Source organism: Bacillus rossius, chromosome 6, assembly GCF_032445375.1.
Source record: "Bacillus rossius redtenbacheri isolate Brsri chromosome 6, Brsri_v3, whole genome shotgun sequence".
Classification (NCBI taxonomy): domain Eukaryota; kingdom Metazoa; phylum Arthropoda; class Insecta; order Phasmatodea; family Bacillidae; genus Bacillus; species Bacillus rossius.
The window spans coordinates 33,868,811-33,889,715 of record NC_086334.1 but is presented as its reverse complement, the minus strand read 5'-3'; the positions used below and the strand labels follow the sequence as shown (position 1 = coordinate 33,889,715).

General features: G+C 38.0%; 1 protein-coding gene across 1 annotated transcript in view; it reads left to right on the top strand.

Annotated features, from left to right (window-relative positions):
* LOC134533015 (receptor-type tyrosine-protein phosphatase kappa) overlaps positions 1–20,905 on the top strand; it is a 288,290-nt gene that overhangs the window by 247,620 nt on the left and 19,765 nt on the right. Inside the window, exons 6-12 of the mRNA XM_063370148.1 lie at positions 630–770; positions 4,763–4,923; positions 8,270–8,405; positions 10,503–10,652; positions 13,111–13,210; positions 14,933–15,009; positions 17,020–17,151. Coding sequence (XP_063226218.1) covers positions 630–770; positions 4,763–4,923; positions 8,270–8,405; positions 10,503–10,652; positions 13,111–13,210; positions 14,933–15,009; positions 17,020–17,151 — 897 coding nt within the window. The remainder of the gene's footprint in view (positions 1–629; positions 771–4,762; positions 4,924–8,269; positions 8,406–10,502; positions 10,653–13,110; positions 13,211–14,932; positions 15,010–17,019; positions 17,152–20,905) is intronic.

Below are 20,905 nucleotides of genomic sequence, written 5' to 3'. Positions count from 1 at the left end.
CAATATATCGTTTATTTATACACAATTCATATGTTTAATCATACAAAGATTCATAAAGCTTTGCGCTATTTATGTGGGAGTGTCCTAAGCTAGCCTAAAATAAGAACAATTAAGTGCCAAAAATATTTAAACACATTTAAAAGACAACAGTACGGCACGAACTAAAAAATTGTAAACAAAGTAACAAAGCAGTTGTAAGTTTAAAATCTGACTACTACTACTTATAGACCGGAAAAATTCGTGGGTTCTCTCATGGTAGGCTAGAGTTTTACCCTTTGATCTGCTTATATGATTAGCCTACAGTTTATGTGAAGGACTCTGAGCCAAACAGAAACTCTCATCAACAAATTTATCAAAGCACAGTCAACCTAGGTTATTTATTTCTTAAGTAAGCAGGGTAATCTCACCCAAGTGTGCATAGGAGTGTGAAGTCCACCCTAGAGGACAATGAAACCGTTAATTTTTCCAGTCCCTAATTATACTCTAATCATAGCTTTGATGAAACGTGTTTGTCATTGTGAATGAAATAAGACATAACTATCATGGTTCATACCGTCCTAGTAATTGAGGTAGTCGGATGTTGAGCTGGTTGGTCGGAGAGCGAGCGAGGCGCCTATGCGCATGCGCAGGTGATGTGCATGCAGTACTGGCCCGCGTCCAAGGAGCTCAGCGAGACGCACGGCGGCATCGTCGTGTCCATCGCCCGCGAGGAGGAGCTCGCCAACTTCCACATCCGCACCTTCCGGCTCACCAAGATGGAGGAGGGGGCGGTAAGGTCTCCCCACTTCCCCCCTCGTCACTTCCTTCCCACGCCCCTTCTTTCTCCGGCTCAACAAGATGGAGGAGGGGGCGGTAAGGTCTCCCCTCTTCCCCCCTCGGCACTTCCTTCCCACGCCCCTTCTTCCTCCAGCTCAACAAGATGGAGGAGGGGGCGGTAAGGTCACCCCTCTTCCCCCCTAGGCACTTCCTTTCCACGCCCCTTCTTCCTCCGGCTCAACAAGATGGAGGAGGGGGCGGTAAGGTCACCACTCTTCCCCCCTCGGCACTTCCTTCCCACGCCCCTTCTTCCTCCGGCTCAACAAGATGGAGGAGGAGGCGGTAAGGTCACCTCCCACGCCTCTTCTCTTCCTTCTCCCTTCCATCTTCCCTCCCCCTTCCACATTTTTGCTCATCCGGCACACCAAGATGGAAGAGGGAGTGGTAATGTCACCTCGCATTCCCTCTCCTCTCTTCACCCTCGTCATTTATTTCCCACACTTCTTCCCCCTCCGGCTCAACAAGATGTTGGAGGAGGCGGTAAGGTCACCTCCCTTGCCTCTTCCCTTCCTTCTCCCTTCCCTCTTCCCTCCGCCTTCCACATTTTTCCTCATCCGGCTCACCAAGATGGATAAGGAGGCGGTAAGATCACCTCAAGTTTCAGCTCCCCCTTACCCCACTTCACATTCGGTTCACCGACATGGAGGAGGGTGTGGAAATGTCACCTCCCATCCTCTCTCCCCTTCCCCACGCCTCTTCCCCCCTCCTTTCCCCTCCGGCTAATTAAGGTGGTGGAGAGGGCGGTAAGATCGCCTCCCGTTCCCTCTCTGTCCCGAGCATGGCCCCAATGTATCAGACTTGATATCATCCACACGGTTGGCTCTTTCATTTTATTGCCTTTATACACTCTTAATTAAGCCAGTTGCTAGTGTCCCAAATTATTTAATGATTTTTAACATGGTTTTAAATAAATTCATTATATAATCATTTTTATTTGCTTATAAAAAATTTTTATGCTAAAAAAATATGTGAATGAGTTGCAAATTCATAATACAAAACTCGTACCAGAAATTTAAAGTATAAATTTTTTTAAATAATGCCGAGCGTGATAAATATAAGAAAATTGTGTTTTCAACTACATTAATGACGCGAATCACATGTAGTTTCAGCATCCGTATCTAGAATTCGCTGCTGGAGCAGCTGCGTCAACTATCGAATCATTTGATTAGAAGCGGGAAAGTTTAAATCATAGAATGAAATGAATCCGATATATATATATATTTTAAATTGCTAAACCCCGGCTTTGGACCTGATTTCTGACAAGAAATTTTATTAAAATTCTGCCCATCTTTCCTTTTGTCTCTTTGAACTTTGGTTCGCGCTATCCGCCACAGATGGCAGCACCGTGGTTACACATATCCGTTCCATGCGACTTCCGTTTCATAACAGAAATCACTTCTACCAAATGCCGTATACCGAGAGCTAAGATGTTTAAAACATAAAATATCATATTTCTTGGTGTTTATATTAACTTAAAGGCAAATTATTATGTCAGCCCTAGCAAGTACCTCCTGATAGCATGAAATCGTGTGGCATACTGTTTTGGATTAACCTTTCGTTTGTAGCTTAAGCCTTAAAACGATTTTTTTTAGTATACCATTCATTAAAACAATAAAATTTAAGTTTTTTTAATACAATAAAAACCTGTGTTATTCAAGGTTTGGGGAAAACCCCATTTTAAATGATTTAATTAATTGTGTACTAAAATTAAATTGTTTGAAGATGAATACTATATAGGAACTTTTTAATCAAAAACTGTATAATACATCATTTCATGTTTTCAGTACATGCTAGGACTGACATAAAAATTGGCACTTTAGTTCATGATACATATCACATAAGGACTTGTTCAATAGAAATAATAATTAAAAAGTAATAAATTTTGACATAATATGAAATCATTTATGACAAACACCCCCCCCCCCGGCCCCCCCCCCCCCCAAAAAAGGTATTTGCTCAGATTATATCTCTTGAATTTGTATTGAATCACTAATTTAGTTTTTTTTACCTAATTTGACTATATCACGCGAGTAATCGTAAAACTTGTTTTAAAAATCACGCAAAGGGCGCAAAATTGCTACAACGCCACACGACATCAATACAACGAAATCGCTGTCGTTTATAGTGCACGCAAGACGTTAGACGTTACCAACCCTACAAATCGAAATAGTAATACAGTGGACATCCAATTTATTCCCATGGCTTATTTTGATAAATCATGTTTATCATTAAAACATATTAATTGTTAATAATTTGATGTATAATAGTTTTTTTCTTCATGGTGCTAATTTATTAATTGAAAAACGTAAAAACAACATCGTGAGATTCTATGTGCATAACATCTGCATCTTGAAAAGTTTTCAGAACACTTCACTTCAAATATGAAAGGAGTAAACGTAAGAAGTTGACCGATGCTTGCGTTGCATTTTTGCGTCCTGTGTAGTTTGTAAATCGGTTTTGTAAACGTTGTTGATAATTTTGTGAACATTTTTTTCTTGCGTTTCTTGCATAGTTTATACATGAACAATTCCGTGAATTTTTACAGCTTTTACGCTTTTTGAATATATTGAAAATTTTTTAGATGCTCTGCATCAAGTTACTACACAGCATATAATTTTGTTTACCTTAAGTAGTATTAATTTCAAATATATATATATATAAGTTATTTTATTACATCGACCCCATACGGAGTCTAAAACTTTGAAATATAAAACAAGTAAAAAAAAACACACAATATATGTGTACATTAGCACGCAAACATAACAAAATATTTACATAAATTAAAGTTTATAAAAATACGTCGTTCTTCTTAAAATACAATCCAAAGTACTCTTTCTTTTTTAAATATGTTTGTAGGTCCACATCATAAAGGTATGAATTAAGTGTTGGTGATAGTTTCGTTAGATAAATTTTAATAAATGTTTGTACTAATTACTGGATAAAATTCGTAAGTCAGGTTCATTAAAACACAGCTCTATTAGATTTTAAAAAAAAATCCTTCAGAGGGTATGAAGAATGCTATAACGGAGCTTGTTTTTTTTTGTAACATGTTAACTTTTGGTACACAGCATTTGGTAGGAGTAATTTCGTGAATGGAAATATGTAACCACGGTGCTGGCATCTGTGGCAGATGGCACGAACAAAGTTCACAATGCCAAAGGGAAACTTAATAGTATCAACTGTTTAATATTTTTTTACAATATGGGCAGCATTATATTAAAATTCCTTGTCATAAATCAGGGCCAAACACGGGGTAAAAAAATTTTTAAATTTTTTTTTTTTTTTTCCCCCGCTTTTCATCGGAGCCGTTTTCATTTGCGCATGTCACGCTTGGCATTATTGTAAATGTCCTGTTTTGAGGGTATTTTCGACATGAATGATCTCGTCACAGAGGGTAGAGGCTGCGCGTCTTTGGCGAGCGCTTGAAAGACTCGATCGCACCGTTGTCGGACTGGGAGCCAGGATGGGGTCGTTACCACAACGCCGAACGTACAATAACGCCGAAATACCATAACGCCGAATGCCAAAAATTGACCGCAACGCCGACAGCTAGAAAACTGCTTGCTGTGTACCACAACGCCGAAGTACAGTAACGCCGAAAAAATGTTGCTGCGGGGAAAGGGGGGGGGGAAGAGGCCACAGGAGCAAAATTAAAAACAACCGAATGAATTTGTGTGCTAACCTTACCTAACCTAACCTTTGTGGCAGTCCTTCAATGACATTTTTTTCGGCGTTAATGTATTTCGGCGTTGTGGTAATTCGGCGTTGTGGCACACAGCAGTTTTCTAGCTGTCGGCGTTGTGGTCAATTTGGCATTTGGCGTTATGGTTTTCGGCGTTAATGTACGTTCGGCGTTGTGGTATTTCGGCGTTGTGGTGCGTCCCCGCCAGAGGATGTGTCCTTGCTGAGGTCGCCTGGTGTTTCCCCCCCCCCCCCCCCTGCGCAGACGGTGGAGACGGAGCGCAGGATACTGCAGTTCCACTACACGCAGTGGCACAGCCACACGTGTCCCTTCTCCAACGCCATCCTGGAGTTCCGGCGCCGCGTGCGCGCCGTCGTGGGCACAGTGCAGTCCGACCTCAGCGGGCCGATGGTCGTCCACTGCAAGTGAGCTCCGAGTCGCCGGGGCGTTTCTGTCCGCGCCGAACCCACCGCGCAGTCGGACGGTTCATTTAACGAAAATTTTGTCCTCTTGAAATGCCACTAACGAAACCATAGTTTTACCTAACATACAATTTCTGCAAAAAAAAAGAAAAAAGAAAAACAATCATCCCCGTCTTCAAAGGCCAGGAAAAGAATAATTTTGAAGTGAAACTTCTTTCATCACTGTGAGAACTATATATATATATATATATATATATATATATATATATATATATAATGCCCGAATTTTAATGCAGCTTTTTAGTGAAACGCAAGTACAACTTTTCTGACGCAAGAAGGACAGAGAAATGGGCACTTGACCAAATGGATAAATAAAAAAAATAGAGCACTATGCGATGTACGTTGCTGGGCTCGTTTTTTTCACCTCTTTGTGCGTAGATTCATCCCTAGCAAAAAAAAAGCTGATATAGATGCACGAAAGAATAAGAGAGAGAGTGTGTGTACGCATGAGCACTCGTTTCAATATATAGATATAGGTATCCTATAAAGTCAGTTGTGAGTGGCTAGAATTTTATATTTGCTACCAGCGCGCTCGTGTTCCTCCTTGTTCAACCAGCAGCGTAGAGAGCGCTGGTGAGACAGTCCCTGCATTTCCCGCATATATAGCGTTACTTGTTATGAATTTCATATTTCGTACCGAGATTTGGCGTGTTCCAGATGGCAGAATGTTTTGAAGAAACAGTAACACTCACAGTTTTTTTCTTTTTGGTGAATTTCAACAGTTAGTAAGATTTATTGTTAATTAGTCATTATTAGATATTTGCATTCTTTCTTTCTCTCTCTCTCTCTCCTTCTCTGCCATTTTACCCTTTACGATACACTTACGAGTCGATGTTTGAATTGCCAAAGAAGTTTCATTTCTATCACGTGTACTGAGTTACACACACATTTTTTTTTATCTCCTTAGTTATCTTTTCGTTGTTTGACTATCGTGGAGGGTGAAAAAAAAGGTTGGGTAAGTTTATAACGTTTGTCTGAATTAAATTCATACAAGACCTACCTCGATGGCAAGGTGTAGAATAAACAAGGGTTGAATAACAAAAAATCCATAACTACCTTAATAGTCACACTATCAAATACATACAGATTATTTGTAAATCTTATAATTGTTATTTAAAACTTTCGTCTAAAACAACTTTTGATAATACAAACCATTATTGCAAGGTGTTGAAAAAACCTGGGGTTGGAATGAGAAAATAAATATAACTTCCCTACTCGGTACACTATATAAAATATTCTTATTTTTGTTTAACTGTATAAATATTGACTAAAACTGTTCTTAGAAGAATTTTTGTGTACCCAGCCATTACTTTAAGGGGTGGAAGTAAAAAATAATCATTAATATTTTTTTAATAGATATACTATCATATATGTTATAATTTATTATATAAATCCTAAACTTCATCTAAAACTTAGGCTGAAAGAGTTTTTGATGAGACGAATTATTATCGTAAAAGTTTAGTTAAAATTTTTAAAAAACCAAAAGTCTCTTAGTATCAATTTTTTCAATTTATTTCAAACCATATTAATATTATCTTAAACCTTGCTGCAAAGGAAATTTTAATACAACCACGTTATTCATGCAAGGGATTAAAAATAGTTTTTAAGGTCAAAAATCTAATTTATTACCTTAGTTGGCATATAATATGAAATTCGTTCTAGGCTATTCAGTACTGCGTTGTAAACTATTAAATGCTGGATACATTGAGTTAAAAATATTCGTAATATTTTCGCTGCATGGTAAATGGGCAAGTATTTAATCGATTATTTTGTAATATTGGAGAACATATATATGTTATGTACATTAAGTTTTAAAATTATTCCAGAAGTTTATAGAAGTTTCTAAAATATTTCCAGAATAAATGGGTACTTTGAAATTTACCTACGCATGTAGGCTGTGCCAAAAGGGATTTTTTTTGTCGCTGTATGTAAAATATTACACGGAATTGTGGCAGAAAAATTCTCCATTGTGATTTTTTTGCAAACGTCTGTTTATACTATTGACACACAACCGCCAATCAGAAGCTTAGTTAGATGTCGTTCTGAACTATTTTGCCAACCTTTTTAGGTTGAATGAGAAATGGCCTCGAACTAAACATGTCTATTCAAACTGTGTGTAACCGTACACAAAAGTTGAACATGCTTACCTGAAATAGTTCAGAATACCCAAGTAACGGTGCCCTTAGTATTGTTCAGCTTGTACGAATATCCTGGCATAACAAAAGGATTAATAAGCTCAATCATTGTCTTCAAAAATATATTTCGATGGGGTTATTTACTTCTCTTCATTCTTATACAAGCCGAGCACAAATAAGACGACTCACGGTTGGGTACTATCTTACTCCACAAACTTAACGTAACCAATTAGACAGCAGGTTATGGGAAATTACTTGCTGTCACTGAGAACAAAACTCGCAACTTCCGAGTCAGAGAAACAGGCCATCGACACCGGCCACCTAGAGAGCATCTCTACTCGCTCAGTTGGGTAGCAGGCCAAGGAAAAAAAGCAACTCGTCTTTACATTTTTAAGTAGTTCATATATGAAAATTGTTCACCTTAGCATCATCTTTTATTCTTAACTTTTTCTCAATTTCTGAGTGTGTCTTTATATTAATATTTTATTAGTGCATTTGGTTTCCAAGTATTATAGTCATTTAAAACAGTAACTTGTATTAATTTTTGTAATATTCTAGCTAATGCCCAGCATATTTTGCAATGCCTCAACCAATTATTATTATTTTTGTAACTCTCTTGAAAAATTACATATATACAAAGCCCCTCTATATCTCTCTTTATATCTCTCCTTTTCTATAAATGTCTATAGCTTCCTTTATATCTCTCTGTCTCTCTCCTTTACATACCTAAATCTATACATTTCTCTATAGCTCTCTATATGTCACTCTATAGCAGATAATATTACAAACATATTTTTAATCTATCGTTTTACCGGTTGCAGGTGTGACGTAAGTATGTAAAAACACGCACGTATTCTAATGCAAAGTTGTATCAAAATTTCAAAACAATCGGCGAGGAAATTTCGGAGATTTAAGACTTTGAACGAACTAACATTTACACATTTATGTACATAGGTTATTTAATGAACCCCATTAGCAGAAGAGAAAATCGTGTTTTAATAGCTAGCTTGTTGAAATTTATCGTTAACAGGTAGAGTATTACAAATAGGCTATAATTGGAAACCTGATATTCTACATTTACCCGAACACACTCTTCATGATGGAATTTAATTTGGCTCGATATTTTAATTTCGAAACGTGATTTCTTTTTCCAGCGATGGTGGTGGCAGATCAGGCGTCTACCTTGCAATCGATGCCAACTTGGAACTGATGGAGGAGGAAGATGCCTTTGACGTTTTTGGTTACTTTAAGAAACTCAGACAATCAAGAAAAGGACTCATCGAAACACTGGTCAGTTTACTAAAATTACAAATAACACTAACATGTATATAGATCTTAGGTTTTCTTAATCAGGGTCACTTACTATTTTTTTTTAGTTTGAGGCCACGCCAAAAAGATAACTGTGTACCGGACGTTTCGGCGTTCCTTGTTGCAGCCATCTGCAAGGTAGATTGAAGTTGGTCTCAACAAGGTGTGACGAAAGGTTGTCGTTTGCACGATCGTGTCTTCAACTTTGAAGCCAAAAAGTTTTTAACACTAGCATATATGTGTAGTAATTTTACATTTTGATATGTTGGTTTATGTGCGGACAACGGATTTGAGTGCCAGGGTTATAAAGCATGGTCTTATCACCTATTTAACTTAATTAGCCACATGTTTCAACGCTGAAATTTAATTTACGGCAGGGATATTCACTGGTAAATCTAGGATATGTTATAAAAGTTATAAATATTTTTATTACGCTAGTATCTTGAGGCTTGAATGTTAAATCTTTGGCAACAAAATATATGATGATTTTATCGTTTTTATATATCACCTTGACAACAATGTGGTGATGAGAGTTTTGTTTTGCTGATGAGCACAAAGTTTGTCCCACAGCAAACAAATAAAACTGTACCATTGCCAACCATCCTCAAGGGACCATGTTGGTTGTGTAGATATATATATTAAAAATTTTAATTTTTAAAATATTTTAATAATTTTAATATTTTTATATCAATAATTATAATATTATATATTATAATAGGGATAATAATTTTTAAATATTATATCATAAATTAGTTCAATCTTTTTTTGATTAATAATAAACCATAATATTAATTAATACTTTATACTTAAATAAGATCTTATTAAATTAGAAAAAATTTACTTATAATTGTCTGTCCTCTATTTACTAATATGTATAAAAAATATTAGTTAAAACTGAAGAATTAAATTAAGTTAATATCTATATTACTTTAAAACCTTACCAAGATGAGATCCTGGTTACATTCCTAATGGGATCTAAGAAATATGGTGGACGTTACCGTGAGCTGATTGTTATTCTCGAGGTACTTCTATCGATGTTGATGAGACATTCGGTCCCTTATTCATTAATTCATTGGTATTAGTATACTAATGTGTGTCCATGCGCGAAAAATCACAAGGATATTTTCTTTAATTACCACATCATGCAATAAAAAGTAATCATAAATCGTGAAATAGTTATTGAATGTGATAGAATGGATAATTTAGATTATACATGTGGCACATCGTAGTACTGGTAGAAATCGATGTTGGTAAAAATGGGAGCACACCTTATATTTGTTGCTCTTAGTTGTGAAAAAAAAATGTGGTTGCATTGTTATATCTCCAGTTACCTTCATCGTAGCGAAATTATATATGCGTATGTTTTTAAATATAATTATAAGCTTTAAAACATAAATAGTTTAATCAATATTGGTATAGTAGTTTTTGCGTGGTACTCGAACAAAAAAAACAGACAAATAGACCAATAAAACAATAATAATATAGAAATTTTAAAAATCTATCAAAAACTATTTTAACTCAATAATAAAAAAATTATCTATGTAATAATTTAAATATTACTTGAATAAAATGTTTGGTTTTTACTCAAAAGTGATAAATATTTTTTAAGTTATTATTGTATTAATATATATGATGATAAGATGATTAGACAAACCCTCGAACAAATACGTGGGATCCAAATAAAACAGCTTGTTCACCGTGTTCGCAACGGAACAACAGAACTTGTGAAGTCGGAATGCGAAGGAGGTTTTGGTTTTCTTCGCGAGGATCCAGCCACCTGGAAACTCCAGGTGGCTGGATCCTCGCGAAGGACGAACCTGGGACGCAGACTCCGTGCCGCCGCCGTTTCCTCATATGCTAGGCCGGGAGCGTGTGACAGCGATACCAGGAACTATTATGTTCCCGTAACTCGCTACGTGGTTGCCAATATAAATATATTGCGACCCCGTCACTTTGGTTCGAATCATTGGAAACGACGGCGGGGCGCGAAGTGTGAGATTTTTAAGATTGAGGCGGCTCACGGGCCCTACTGTCTTGTTTCTGTGCGCGCGTCTGTCCCGCGACGACCGACGACTGCAGGACCAGTACAAGTTCGTGTACGACACCTTGGAGGAGTTCGTGATCTGCGGCACGTCGTGGTTCCCGGTCAAGGAGCTGTCGCAGCGACTCAAGCAGAAGTCCGTCAAGAACCCTCTCACCAAGATCAGCGAGTACCAGAACGAGTACAACGTGAGGCAACTCCCCCCCAGGGCCGGATTTAGAGGTCTGGAGGCCTCGGGGCAACAGAGGAGCGGAGGCCCCCTGGCCCCCAAATTATTTTCCAAATAAAATGAACAATTTTTTTTTCAGTCGAGTTTTCCAATAAATAATTTATTGTGAAATCAAGTAGATTCTCTTAGTATTTAAAAAAACATACATAAATATAATCGGAGAGAAGAATTATATGAAATTAAATTTTAGTGTTAATGAATATTTCTGTTAATATTTAACAATAATATAATCATGTATGTACAAAGTATTGTAGGTAAAGGTAAAACAGCGAAAAAAGAATATCAAAGGAAAATATGTTTACTAGTGTTTACTTGTCGGAATTTGAAAGATTTTTTTTCCGAAGTCTCTATTGTGGGGGCCTTCCGTTTGTGGGGGCCCTCCGTATGTGGAGGCCCTGGGGCTTTCACCGCGGTTGCCCTCCCCTAAATCCGGCCCTGACGGAGGGGGGAGTCTCCCCCCTCCGTTGATCTTACGTCATCAGTAGGGGCGGCTCCGGAATGTCTTAAATGATGTAGTTGCCAACCCTGAAGTTAAATTGGCTACGCCAATGTTTGTAAATATTCAAAAGAAAATCTCTAATTATTAGAGATATTCTTTTGAATATTTACAAACATTGGCGTAGCCAAAATTAAATTGTTGAAAAGAGGGGCCGAAGTGATTTATAATAAATACTATATTTTGTATGGACCTGTTTCTGGGGGTCTGAGGGTTATGGAATGCCTCCTACGGAAATCTTTTAAATATTTGAAGCCTTAAAACTCATTTCCAAACCATCTGATAACCCTCCAGTGCTTTTAGCAAATAAAAATATTTTGCTACTGATGAAAGGTATATTCTTACCTACATTATGTAACACTGCTTATGGTTTTATGTCGTAATACGTGTTTAAAGACACTATTACTCTCATTTTGAATGGTCAATAGCCAAAAATTAAGACTTGTTTGAGGCATTTAAAGCCCTTTAAATGACTTTGCATTATTATTGAAAATAAATTTGGTTTTAGAGACGGGGCATTACTCATCCTTGACTATGCATTTAAATTCAAATAGTGACCAGTTCATACAATTTTTGATGAAAAAAAAAATTTAATCACTAAATTTAAGTTCTTAAGCAAACATGAAATTATGCCCTCCTTAATAAAATAAAAATATTAAATTCGGGCTCAGAAGGGGCTATGCCCCCCTTCCCACACCCCGCGGAAACAGCGCTTGGTCAACAGTGTTTTGTAAACAACGTCGTATGTGAGTGTCAGCATGCTCGCAAGCAGACATCATGCGATGCTTTGCAGGTGACATTGGGTAAAAGGGTACCTACCACTGGTACTACTTCTGAGGAATGTCAAATTTGAGACACGTTACACCACACGGACAATGCCTAGAGATCCGCAGGGGAGGAGGCCCTGGCTCTAGGAAATTCGGGATAGGTTCCCGGTACGGTAGAAAAAACAGGAGTTTTTTTAACACACATTGCAGGAAACGTGGTGGACGTTGCGTTGACCCAAATTCCCCCCCCCCCTCGGGATTGCTCCTTTATCCTCCCGGAAATGAATTCCGTCGCTGCTTCAGCCCCGCTGTTCATATCTGACAAAACATTGTCTACGAGATGTCCTACCTTAATTCGTTAAATATATTTCATTCATTAGTTCATAGTTTTATTGATTTATAGTTTCAGTCGATTTTACTAATTTTCATAAATTTAATCTTTATTTCAAGAATTTATTTTACATTCTTTATATATTTTTAATATATTTTATTTTCTTTATTGTTTTGTCATTATTTAATTGAAAAACATATTCATATTTTTTATTATTATTATTGTTATATAATTTACACTAATACGATTTTCTTAAACAAAAACAACCCTACTAGTTTTCATGTCCACATGTGATGTTTTTACCATACATAAAAATTATTATATGAATAGTACCTATAGAAAAAAATATATATATTTCAAAAGTCTAGTTGTACATTATTTTAAATATTTTTGATTAAAAGAAAAATATAAGCTAACTAAATACCAGAGTATTCTTATCATAAGTTTAGTTCTACGACCATAGATCGATTAATTAATTCGTATTTATTTTCTGTCTTTTATCTCTTATTCGTAGTTTACTTATCCCTATTAATATTTCGTCAACTGTTCCATTTGGTCCGAGGCCGCAGTGTTTGTAGAAATGTGCATTGATGATGGTGAATGTGTGTTAAGTGCCCATTGATGGGTGTTAATGTGTGTCTAAATGTGTTTAGAAGTGTGGTCATTGAACGCGTGTCAATGAGATGGTGAATGTGTGTCGAATTGCACGTCAATGGTATTAAATGTGTTTTGGTGACGAGGCGAATGCGTGTCGTGTTTGGCGCGTGTGCGTGTCGAGTCGTGTGCGAACGGTGGCGAGTGTGTCACGTGGTCGTCGTTGCAGCTGATCTGCAAGCAGACGCCGCGGTTCACTATCGGCGACTGCGCGGGCGGTCACCGCGCCGACAACCGGGAGAAGAACCGCGACGTGTTGGTGGTGCCTCGTGAGTAGCATCCCCCCTTCCCTTCCCCCTCGCACATCGTCCCTGCCATTCAAACACGAGTGCGCCCGCCGCTGATGACGCTCAGGCCAGACCTGAGCTGTATCCGAAAAGTGGCCTAATGGATCCCTTATAGCTAAGGGATCCACAGATAGCGCAACGTAATGGACGCGGGAATCTTCGAGTTGTATCCGAATTCTCACAAGGGATGTCGGTGCATCCTCTCATGCGTCCACTAGTTCGAGATTTTTATAGGGATGCGACTCTCGCATCCACTGATACGTCCATACATCCCTTGGCTTTGTAATATTGTGAACATAACCCCCTTAAAGAGCGAACGTGTGATACGAGATAGTTAATCAAAATGGATTTTGAACTTGAAGATAAAACACGTGAAATGTAACTATGGTATTTATAAATACTTATACCATAAGTATTATGTTTGCATAATTCGCATAGACAGTAAATTAATTTGAATTGTAGGAACAACAAGTCCCCGATTCAAATTTTCCTCTATATTTCGATTCCCAACTATAATTGAAATCATCCGAAATTGTTTACAATTTTGAATGTTCATTTACGTTTTACTAGCCCACCTTAGATGTCACGAATATAAAATGCCAATCCACATTAGTACAATGACAAACCAACAGGTAGTGCTAGCAGTAAAACAATTCGGATATCGTACATCCTTTAGAATGCATCCTTTAAACTGTGGGTGCATTTGTTTAGGGATGTAGGGACGGAACTTAAAGGACGCATCCCAAGGTATTCGGATACAGCCTTGGTGTTGTTTCAAGGACGACAACTTCCCGGACTGCGCGAACGCTGTGTCGGTGGCCGTAAGCTACTCTGCAATTCACCTACGGGTTTTTTTTCTCGTGTGGGAGCAGCGAGCGGCCGTTGAAACGCGAATTCATGTTTAAATTACTCAAGTCGATATGCCAGTTGCCTCTTCTCTGCTAGCCATGCTAACCCGTGATTGGTTGCATGTTCTAAATATTACACAGTCGGTCACGAGTGAGAATTTTCCTCGAATTTGCTTCTTCCGTTATAAAAACGTATTTGAGAAACTAAAAAATATACTTGTCAACTGCTTTTTTATTTATACTGTATATCTTTGTGCCCTAAAATTACTTTATAATACATTGACATAAACGTAAGAGTAAAAAATCAAAATCCATTACAGAATTATACCTATAGATTAATTTAAGTCCGTAAAAAATTTGGATTGTACAAAAATCCCTCTTTTTACCTCAAAAATACTCACAATTCCACTAAACAAATTGTTGGTTTCTGTTTCGAGGAAAATTTTACCGTTTTCAAAAATAAATCCCCCATTTAAAGATTATTCCTTGTATAATTTAGGCCCTTTATTTATTAAACAGTCCCTTATGAGTTTGTAACCTTGGCCTTGATGTCCAACTAAACAAAACTGTCAAAGATTATTTAAAATAGAAGACAAATGTAACTTATACATTCACGTGGTAGAAGTTGACAGTAGCTGAGGTGGCTGATACTCGTTGCTGCGATCCCAGTTTATTACAGTTTATTACAGTTTATTACATTCTGAGGTTTATTAAAAATTGTGATATATTTTGTGAAAGGCAAACATTTTGTACTAATGTATATCTAAGTAGTCAATAAATGTTTCGTTCTTTTTCTTAAGTGTTCTCAAAAAATGTTATAAACCGTTGTATTTAATTTATTTATTTTTTGTTTCAGCTGACAATGCTCGGCCATACTTGATATCATTTCAAGGCAACAACTTCACGGACTACATAAACGCTGTGTTTGTGGACGTAAGTTACTCTGAAAATCATATACATGAATATATTTTTAAGTAAGAGATAATTAAAATTTAAAGTTCGTTTTAATAGAGCACTATTTCATTTTGATTTTTTTTCTCGCCAAAGGTGCGTGGCTGCGCGCCACGTGATACAAATTGGCGTTCCGGGTTCGATTCCCAAGTCAGGTCAAACTCGTGAAATTTTACTCAGGTTGAGAACGTTGACGGATGTTGCCGTGAGCCATTTGGAATATTTCCACGGAATTCCCGTTCCACCCATTAATTCATAATTTCGTCGATATTCTATCCTCATATCATCAACCTTCGACCTGTGGCAAATAAACATTTCATTCTTACACAATCTAATATTTCCCAGGATGTGGAAACACAAAGTCCACGAACGTCAAGGCTCGGTATTAAAGCAAAAAAAGAAAACAAAGCAGTTTTAAAAAATTGTAATGACGAGTTGTACTTCATAAGTTTATATATATAACATACTTACTTTGGGCCAATATAAAAATCTGGGTTATTTTCAGCTGTACCTACAAACAAGAAGGTAACACTTTTTTTATTTGTAAAATAATAGCCCTGGGTATACGGCATTTGGTAGCAGTAAATTCGTAAAAATGCTTCTGCGCAGAAGCCCCATAAACCTCGAAAAGACAGTGGTCGCGTGCATAACAGAAACCCTGGAATATATTTGGTCAAATAAAATAGTCATAGTGTCATGTAATCCCAAGACTTAAACTAGGTACCTAAAAAAATATGGCTTTACATTCCTTATAATGCATATTCTCCTTACTGTATTGGTAGCATGGCGGTAAGGTGTGCGCTTCTTAAGTACGAAGTACAAGATTAAAATTACGTTAATAGAAAAAAATATTTATTTTAATTTTTTTTATAAAATAATAATGTTGAATCAGCTAAATAAGGTAAGGTTGGTTCGTAGGAAGTATTTACCTACTGATTTCAATCGCTTGGTAAAGAATACCCTAACTCCTAACATATACTTTTTATATGCATTTTAAAATGTTCCTTTTTGATGTATGTAATTTGATCCACACTTTTTATTTTTAAGATTGGATTTGGTACAAATCTAATATAAATAAAATTAAAAAAATTTTTTTTTTCAGGAACCTAGTCTTAAGCAATTTCAGTGATAATCACACGAAAAATAACGAATATGTAATTGTGTCCAGGAATATCAGAAATTACAGACTCTTTAGCTTAATTTTGTTTCACGTCTTCACATTCTCTATCTTGCATTGAACTATTAGTAGCAACTTTTAGCTTGAAAAATACACTTCAGTTAAGAATGAACTAGGGCCCTCGTGCACACACGATCAGTCCAGGTGCTCGGCTCGGAGCGAACAGTTTGGACCGAACTGAAGCCTTCTCCCACACACGATCGGTCTTGTGGTTGCAAGTTGCCTGTTGGTTTTTTTTTTTTCATCCTGGAATATGGAAAAATAACTTTGTATGTTGCAATTGCAGTTGTAATTTAAGATAGAAAAAGTAACTAAATAAATAAATATCAAAGTAACGAAAGAGTGTATAAAAAAAAAAGATGTATGCCCCGTCACTCAGCTGATGAACCGAATGTTTGAACTGGCGAGGCACGGCAGTGTCTAGAGACCACAGTCCTTCAGATCCGACTGATCAGTCCACCTTCCTTGTGCACACACGCACACGGCAGCTCCGAGGCGACCTTGCAGCGCGCGGGTGTGTGTGTGTTGTCCGCAGGGTTTAACGGCGGAGCTGGGGGCGGGTCGGTGGGGGCCGAAGTTGGGACGGGTCAACCTCAACCTCTCGACCTAGCCGTGCGCTCTCCAGTAACATGCCGCGAATGGAAAGGGCGAATCTATTTCCCGGTTCTTGGAACCCATGTTAGGCTCTGGTAACAGTGTCTGGCATGTAAAAGACTCATCTTTCTCCTAACCAGGACCACGCCCTCACGGGATTACATGCCTGGGGGAGTATCGATGTTTAATTTGAGGTGTGAACCTAATGTACATGTCCGCAGGGCTACACCAAGCCGCGCGAGTACATCGTGACGGAGTGGCCGCTGCGCAACACGTGCGGGGAGTTCTGGTCGCTGGTGTACGACTACGAGTGCTCGGCCGTCGTGGTGCTGTGCGTCCCGCCCGCCGGCTCGGTACGACGCCCTCCTCCTCCGAGCGCCAACACCACGTGGTGTCCCTCACCACCGCAACACCACGTGGTGTCCCCCCACCACCGCAACACCACGTGGTGTCCCCCCACCACCGCAAGCCACCCCTCGGCTCCCACGGGGCACGAACCTTTCCTCGCCAGACGTCTGAAAGTGTAGCCTTTGAATATATATACTGTATAGAAGTCGCCAGCCCAGGTTAAAATTTCTAATATGGTTTGAGGTAGTTGGTTAATTCACCGCCGCAAGCGCCACCATCTGTACGGCATCGACTTGTGGTGGTCCCTAGCGGACAAGTGTCGAACTCTTCACAAACCCCTTCCCCCTCCCGTTGAACGACCTTGAGCTGCAGTGTATGATAGGTGGGCGGTGCGGGGAATGACAGCGGGCGACTAGTGCTGCGCTCTAACGTGTAAATAACAACCTAAGACGATACAGGGCGTTACGGCAGCGCCCTGGAGCGGTGAAGTTCCCAAGCTGCTCATCATACGCTCCTGAAAAACGTAGAGTAAATCCTATCCACTCGCGACTTCTATACAGTATATATATTCAAAGGTGTAGCCTGCTACCCCGTGCCGGGGCGAGCAGCCCACGTCCGTCCCCACCAGGACGGCCAGTTACAATCATTCTGTTTAAACCCAGCTGACTTTGACTTCACCATGTCTAGTCGCGTAGACATGGTAGATACGCAAAGCTAAAATTAAACACTTGATTAGGTGTTGAGTAGATTATTGCAGGGTTCATACTAATTACTTCGTAAGCGAACGTTTAAATTTATTCTGACACTTAAAAAAAAAAAGTATTAACATTTTAGACATAAAAATTACAATCCGTACGTGATGCCCGGCCGTAGCGATCACGTTACCTACAACACTAAGGCCTTGCCTTCACATAAGTCTAAGTCCGTACTTGCTGGACGGAGGGGGGGGGGGGGGGAGAGTCCACACCAAAGCTTGCACACCGTCCCAAACCAACTTCTTCCACCAATAAAAAATTAAAGTTTTACTTACAATAATTCTTGCCGTGTAGTAGAAATTTACCAACACTGTAGCGCGCGCGGCGCCCGGGTACCCGGGGTGTAGACTCGGCGTAGGTGACACATGTAGCACAGTCAAATGGCAGCACTTCGGGTCGAGTTCCATTAACACTTGCGATTGACGAAAAGTTTAAGATTGCTTACAGTAAATACGTTGCCGTTCCTTCCGCATAAATAAACCAGCCGATGCAGGACGCGGCAACGAGGGCCCCGCGTAGCACTCTCCCGGGTTAACTGTTAACAACGACCGTGTGGGTCGCGTCCCTACTCCCGTGCACGGAGCTACACCGACACCCCATATTCATGGCTGTGCGCTCCAGTTCAGGAACTATCAGCTGTTCCGTCGTCGGTCAACGCCCGCAAGCCACTGTCTCCGGCAGAGTCCAAACAGTCAGAAGAGTCTAGCGACAGCAATGCTACCTTCCTGCAACTGGCAACTGGCAACTGGCTCGTTCCGGGGCCGGCTGCCGCACCGCTCAGGTTCGTTCTGGGGCCGGCGGCACGATTATATGTCATCTGAAACTTCCATTTGTCGAATATGGCCTCGTGGCTGAGCGCTCAGCGGCGCTATCATCTAATAGTATGGTTGACGGTTCGAATCCCGGCAGGTGCGAATTTTTTTTTGTACTTGTAAAAATAAATACGAGCACGTATAATTTCAAAAGTAATAAATATATTTGAATAATGAATGCAAATAAAAGTAAATTTATTAATTAAATTGTAATTTTCAGGTAAGGCCATGATAACTAATGGTCAATTAGGTTAGGTTAGCTACATTATAAATACTTTAAAACTTTGTGGACGGTTGATTTGGTTAGGATAGCTACATTAAAGATACTGTGAAATCATGTAAACTGTTTCCTAGCGCTTGATAGCTACATATTAAAAAGTTATTTGCTAAGCAACCATAAAATGATTTTACAGTATTTTTAATGTAGCTATACTTACCTAATATAACCAACCATCCACTAAACAGTCTATGTGGCATTTTTATACTGGAGAGAAAAAACGCGCGCTTAAAAATAAAAAACATCCAGGGGGTAGGCGCTCCCGATCGGCTAACTTCGGAAAGGATCGGCATTTGCGGCCAGTTGCAGGAAGGTAGCATTGCTGCCGCTAGACTCTTGTCAAACAGTCTTTTTCCTGCATACGTCACACACTCGTGACGTCAGCCACCTCCCTCCGCTAATTCACCTCCTTCATACGTGGACAAGTCCATTCAACAGAGGTAAAAGGCCGCACGGAAAACCAAAGTCTTTGATTAATTTTAACTGAGACTTAAATAAAGACGTAAATAAAAATAAATATGAAAGTATTAACTAAGAAAATTACGTTAACATTTAAATTAAACATAATTAATCATTAAACATAATAACATCAGACACCCGAAGTGTCTCAAAAGGTCACTTAGGTGATGAAGACTATGAACACTTGCGTGGCGTTTTACCGCTATTAGATAATATTTAATAAACTTCTGTTGAAAAAATTTAAGGACAAATTACATAAACTGCAAGCGAGCTTTCGAATTTATTTTCGGGAAACACCCTTTAATAGAAGCAATGGCAATAAAATTATGTATTTGTTTATGTGCTGTCATACAGCTGGAGGCCATTTAGAGAGTGACACAAAAATCAAACATATAGAACATCCATTAACATGCGAAACTCACAATTGCAAAATAAATACAATTAAATATATAATGAAGTGAGACTGCACCAGTCAGCATACCACTCAGACATACACATAGACATGAAGAATGTTCATAACCAAAATTATTTACAGCTTTTCCTAAATTATAACAACTACAAATATTTTACAACAAAATCAAGATGAAATTAAATATTATTAATTTTTTTGATATTTTTTACAGTTTTCTCAAATTTATGAATTAAGAAAGATAGTTCATAATTCGCACCGTACAAGTTATTTACTCACTAGCTCGAGCAAATATTGTATCAATGGGTAGAAAAGTTATGTGAAACATTCAAATTATTCTCAAGTATGTGGCTATATACTTAATAAAATATTAGTTTTATAAAAATTTCAATTAATTTCAAAGCTATCCAGGGTTGGAATTTTGAAAGTGATTAAGTACGAAACTGTTTCTTTTATTGTGTAATATAATTTATAAATTTTTAATATTTAATTATGTGTATCAATATTTGATTTTCCATTTCAATGCATTATGATACATATTTATAAATTTTAAAATCACAGTCATCTCCCTTCCGCCCATTAATTAGCAAATTTTAAAAAAAATAGTAAAATACGAGCCTATTTCTATTTTTTGAAGACTATCCCAACTTTCACATTTATAGTATCGAGTATTGAACTTAATAAAACGTTTTTCTTCAAATGTACCCACATGTTCAGACATTCTTTAAACTTTATAAACTCAGAAAATTTTTTTATTACCATCATTTAATGTCAATTTTTAACTTAATGGCTTTTAAATTATTTTAGATGTGCCAAATACCTGAAAATATGAGTTTATGCAACGTAAGAACTTTATTGTTAAAGTTAATAACTATGCAATAAGCCATTAAGACGCGATGTGACTAATTACATTAGTGGAATTTTTAATGTTATGTTTATACAGCAAGAAAACTGCAGAAAATTATGTTAACTTGTTGTGTTCATAACAATATTCGTGCATATTATTTTGGAGGCACATTTATTTGTAAGAGTCAATATTTAGTAGTG